The 6,000-nt window shown below is 35.7% G+C and overlaps 1 protein-coding gene across 11 annotated transcripts in view; it reads left to right on the forward strand.

Moving 5' to 3' along the window:
• The window catches only part of LOC5572460 (solute carrier organic anion transporter family member 4A1), a 95,276-nt gene extending 90,658 nt beyond the window's left edge, over positions 1 to 4,618 (forward strand). For all 11 annotated transcript variants that reach the window (XM_001660356.2, XM_021846777.1, XM_021846780.1 and 8 more), the window contains 2 exons: positions 2,307 to 3,063; positions 3,820 to 4,618. In XM_001660356.2, the coding sequence (XP_001660406.2) occupies positions 2,307 to 3,063; positions 3,820 to 3,991 (929 nt within the window). In that variant the 3' untranslated portion in view covers positions 3,992 to 4,618. The remainder of the gene's footprint in view (positions 1 to 2,306; positions 3,064 to 3,819) is intronic.
• Positions 4,619 to 6,000: the final 1,382 nt, after the last annotated feature.

The following is a 6,000-nucleotide window of genomic DNA, read 5'->3' on the forward strand; positions in this document are numbered from 1 at the left end:
TCGGAATATGAGTCTGTTCAGAATTTGAGACAAAACGGTAATTTGGACGTTAAAATTGAATTGCCATTGACTGCCATTTCTTTGTAATTTCATGACATATTTCAGCGAAACATTTCAACCAAATCGCCATACAAAAAACCGAGTGTTTGGAATATGAGTCTGCTTGGAATTTGAGACACATGCCGAATTTCCATGAAAGAACTTATTAAGGGAACTTTTATGGAATTCCTTGAAAAAATTACATTCCTGTAAGAATCCTTGAATCAAAACAATGGGACATTATTATCGGTAAGGTACCCGGGGCAAGTGAGAATTCCTATAATAAGTAGGACCCTTATTTATGGTAAATTCCTGTGGATTTCACTAACATATATGTTGTAATTTCAGCACAATTTTTAACTATATTTGGGAAATGCGACACTTTGGACGTCATGTGTTGTCTCGAAATGAAATAAATGTGTAGAAAATCGGATTGCTACCAAGATTCACAAGTTTCGAGTATTATTGAGAGCTGCTTATGTGAAATAGGCATTTTCATCAAATTTCATATGAAATTTTAATTGGTCTGAATTACACTTGAGTTTACTTATATCCGGGGTAAGTGGGACCTGCTGGAACAAAAACATTGGATTTGATAAATTTCAATCATGATCGTACTAAATAATAGGGGAAGAACACCAGTTTTCGACCTAGCACTAATTTTAGACCCATTCATACAATTTTGGCCTACTTTGTATGAAAATCCGAAAATTGACACAGGATTCTTGTGGGTCGAAAATTAGTGCTTTTCCCCTTCCTAATAATAATAGTATTTAGAAATTCAAATAATCAATGTTGTCACAAGAGATCCTTCAAGTATTACGTAATTATTCAAAAAGAGGCATTAGGCTGTCTTTATACATTTAAACAAATTTTTAAGTTTTTTTTTTAAATTAACAAAAACGTAATTGAAGCCTTGGTTGGCCTAAAAGGATCAGTACTTTTCCTGTTGAACCAAATTTCTGCCAAACATAACAACAAGAAGAGGGAATTTTTACAATTATGGCAGTAATTGAAAGTTTGGAAATATAACTGTTAATAAGCAACTTATTAAAGGAAAATTTTGACTACATTATACTCCTCTTAACATTTTTCATGGCGATTTTTCACCCCGGAGAGCTGAGCAACTGGTTCTTATGGCCTCTTTTGCAGACTTTCCACTAAAGTTTTCAATACTTCGTAACTATCACTTCTCGTTGATGCAAACATTAGCATAAATATGTTGCCATAAGGTGACTGAGCCATTTGATTTGAAAAATAAGTGTATTTGGAAATTCTTTCTGAAAAATAAGTGTATTTGGAAATATCATGACTTACTACAAACATGGTCCCTGAAGCCGAATATGACGGCCAATCTCTTACAAGTCATATACTTCTTGAGTTGGTTCAAAATGAAAAACACCATGAGTTGTGGAATACGCCTAAAGTATGCAATTTCCTAAAGAAATTTATATTTATAAAAGTTTTGACAACGAGATCGTTTTTGGCGATGTCATTTTCAGTAACAATCGCATTTTTTTTACTCAAATCGTCTTCAGAACTCATGTGAGACATGATTATATGATCATCCATAAACATAAAAAAACAAGTTTTTAAAAGTTGAAAAAATTACTCATCAGCTTAATTTTGGCAAAAACTTTCATGTTTATTAGCTCATGAGTAGAAGGGGGAGGATCACCATTCATGCATTGAACATATTTACTCGATAAATGATGATTCAAACTTTTTACGAGGAGGGTCATTGCGATCAATGTTACCCCGCTGATCAATGTTATCCAGGATTACGGTACTTTATGTTAAGAAATATCACTCTTACTGATTAGTTACTGGCAGCAAAAATCCTTGAAGATGTAAATTAAACGTGTCATTATAAAACTTTTTGTTTATTTTTGTAAAAAAAAAACAAATTCACTTCTCAGCTGCTGATAATGCTGACGCCTTTACCCATCCAAATCAATTTCAACCTTTAATAAAGGGACTTAATAAGCCGAGTAACTGTCCATAATAACTATTTTATTGAAGCTTTCAATTTGACATCATTTAAAACATTTGATTTATGATCATACAACACATATTATCAGCAAAACAAAATTATTTTAAAATTTTTTTCTCGAAACAAATTATTAAAAAAATAGTTTACAATTCATCTACACACAAAAGATTGAAATTTTAAAAAGCTTATAACAAACAATTTCAGCATAAATTGAAAAATTCATTCATTACACAAAAGTTCTTCAAATTTTTTTCTTTCTGTACTTTTTACGTAGGTATCATCACAGTGCCTGCCGGAGGAGGAGGAACCTTTCTCGGTGGCTACCTCGTCAAGAAGCTAAACTTGTCCTGTTCCGGCATCATCCGATTTTGTCTATTTGCAACCGTCTTCGCTGCCCTCTTCACCATCTGCTTCTTCCTGTCCTGTCCGAATCTCACCTTTGCCGGTGTAACGGCTCCGTACTTTCCGCGGAAAAACCTTCGCACACCGGACGCTCGCGCAACGGAAATATTTTTCCTGCCAAAAACGCTGGACAACGCATGCAACAGCAAATGCACATGCAGTAAGATGAACTATGAACCTATTTGTGGTGCCGACGGGGTAATGTACTATTCCCCTTGCCATGCGGGATGTGCCGAAGAGGTGAACCTGGAGAACGCAAAAGTTTATAAGGATTGTGCCTGTATTAACGCCACCTTCGGGTCGAATGAACCATACCGAAGCTACGACGCAGTGAACACCATGTGCGAATCTCAATGCAACCACCTGTGGATATTCGTGGCACTGTGCTTCCTGGTCATGTTCTTCACCTTTCTGGCCACGATGCCGGCCCTCTCGGCCACCCTTCGCTGCGTTCATGACGATCAGCGTTCGTTCGCGTTGGGCATCCAGTGGATTAAGGTTCGGATACTGGGCACGATTCCGGCACCGATGATTTTCGGACGACTGATTGATGAAACGTGTATCTTGTGGCAGGAATCGTGCGATGATCAGGGGGCCTGTCTGGTGTACGATAATGCGTTTATGAGCAAGTAAGTTCGTTGTGGATTAGTGATTTTTGAGATCATTTCACCTCAACCCTCCTTCCTCACTCATAGAGTTTGATTACCCTCTCTCGAGATAATAAGTCCGTCCCCACTAAATATTGTAGTTTGAGCTAAATCTTTGTCAATATTATGTATAAGTTCAAATAAATTTAGGTTCAGATTTCCTCAACAAACTCGAACGGAAAATATAAATATGGAACGATTGATTCTATTGAGCAGATTGAAACAAATAATTCCAAGTTTATGAAGAAATTATTGTTATTGATAATCCATTATAATTCACTGCTTCTATTCCACAATCAAAACATTTCAATAGTTCAGAGTTATGGAAATTATCATAAAAATACAATTTGGAACTAATTTAAACTTTGTCAAATTCCATTTGAGCTCTGTATGATTTCTTTCAAATAAGAATACTGAAAATATTGTTCAACAATTTGTACCTTCTAAAGCTGATTTATCAACATAAAACCAAAGTTGTACAACTCAGACAACATATTGATAAACCCTGTTTGAAAATTCTTCGTACGCGCTTGTATTTATACCGATAGGATTTGAAATGGTGCGTTCTCAAGTTAGGAATCCCTTCCTACCCTTCATCAAACATTGTCACAAATTCAAGAAACTTCCCTTTCTTTATAATGTTACGTTATTCATGGATCCCCCATCTCTAAAATGCTACATCATTTATGGACGACCCCTTAAAGTATTTCACAAGTAACTTAAATTTTCCTTTTTCAGATACATGCTCCTACTGGCGCTGGTAGGGAAAGCCTGTTCCATTCTGTTCTTTTTCGGTGCGTGGTTCTACTACATTCCTCCGAAGGCGATGGCGAACGGTGACGAGGACTTCGGAAACGATAAGAAGCAACAGGTTAACGGTGATGCTGCGCACCACGTGGATAAATACTAATCGACCAAAATGAACTAATGATGCTTTTGCTCTCATCTCCCCTCAAAAACACGGAAGGGGAAACGATTTTTTGAAAATAATTAGCCAAAAACTTTGAGATCCTCCTCATGCTCAAATACCATTCATTCCAAACACTCATTAGCCATTAGGGAAATAACTATTTCTTGTAACGATTTTACGGTTTTACACTAAACTTACGATAAAACATAACGAACAAGCCATAATGTATCGTGTACGTCTTATAAGGACAAACAGTAGTAAGTATTAAAAAGTTAGAATAACAAGAAACTTCTTTGGAATAGGTTGGTAATTGTTAATATTATTGTTTTTATGATTATAATATTTTGTCGTGTTGTTCATAATAGACTGAGGGTTCGGATTAATTTATTGTGTTACTTTGAAATCTTAAGATTAAATACTGTGTGGATGCATTTAATGTTGTAAAATTCAGTAGGCCTATTTTCGCACTAAATATCGAAAACACTTTTGCAACACCTTCAATCTTTTTGTAGAACTTTAAATTTGACGGCCATCGTTTGTGTACCTATAATATGCCAAATATGTGTACTCTCAGCGAAATAAAAGAAACAATAAAAATCGATGTCAGTAGAGTTACCAGTGATTGTACTTTATAATTTTTCTTTCTTTAATCCGAAAACGTCCAGTAGTAAGGTTAGTTCTGAAAAGAATGTTGATGCAATTATATCAGTTGCAATTAGTTCGATACTTCAGACAAATTTTCCGAGCAGCAAATCGAAACAGCCTCTAGCCCCGTCGGTGCCAAAACTGGGGTCATGGTACTAAACATTGCCGCATGGATGCTAAATGCATGATTTGTGGAGGTTCTTCTTACGCTAATGACATCTGTCCTGTGAAGGAAGATGTCACAAAATTCGTATGCGCAAATTGTGGGGCCCTCCTAAATCTGAACTTTTGGGATTGCCCTTCGCGTAGGCGAGTCGTTGAGGCTCGTGCCAGACAGATGAACGGTTATGTCCGTTACAGTAACTGTAACGGTCGTTTCCGGATTTCCCCTGGTAGAATATCGAACAATGCTAATTTTTCAGTTAATGATCGCTTGATTAAGAATCATACTCATCAGGAATATTATAATCATGCTCATCTACAAACTAATTTTATTCCGTTGGGTAGTTATTCGAATTTTTTAATTTCGAATGGATCTACCCATGGAAAATCCTATCCGATATCGTAGCAGGTAATTGGAGCTCCTCCCCTTTTTATACTACGAGTAACCGTTCTAATTGTTCTGCCACCACAGGAAACTTCTACTCCGCCTCTTCGTCTGCCGAAAATTCTAAAGGAAAATCATCAGATAATGGTATCACTTCAAGTTATATGTCTCCCTCTGATTTTATTTTTCTAACTGAACAATTTAATCAAATGATTGATGAAATGCTCAAAACCACGACTATGACTGAAGCAGTCCAAGTTGGTGTAAAATTTACAAATCAAATTGTTATTGGATAACTTTTCTCTACTGGATCCAAATAATAATTCAAATATTGTAAATTGAAATGCTCGTTCTTTGAATGGTAAATAGGACGAGCTGTTTAATTTTCTTACAGCTAATAACAAACATATAGCAGTTATTACTGAAACCTATTTGAAACCTGGATCCAAACTCAAAAGAGATTCAACTATTTTGTTTATCGTAATGATCGATGAGACATGTGGGGGAGTTGCAATCATCATTCATAGGCGTAAAAAATATCAACTTTTTTCGTCATTTGAAACTAAAATTTTTGAAACTTTAGGTGTTTCTGTTGAAACCCAGCTTGGTAAATATACTTTCATAGCTACCATTTGCCATTTCAATGCTCTGAGCAACAAGTTAATTTGCTCTAAACTGACTTGCGAAAATTGACTCGCAATAAGTCTTTAATGCCAAACATCGGTCATGGAATAATTCTCCAAGTTATTTCAACGGCAGAATTTTATTTGATGAGTGCTCTTCATGATATTTCTCAATTCATCTTTGTCTTCATTAT

This window comes from Aedes aegypti, chromosome 2 (assembly GCF_002204515.2).
Source record: "Aedes aegypti strain LVP_AGWG chromosome 2, AaegL5.0 Primary Assembly, whole genome shotgun sequence".
Lineage (NCBI taxonomy): Eukaryota > Metazoa > Arthropoda > Insecta > Diptera > Culicidae > Aedes > Aedes aegypti.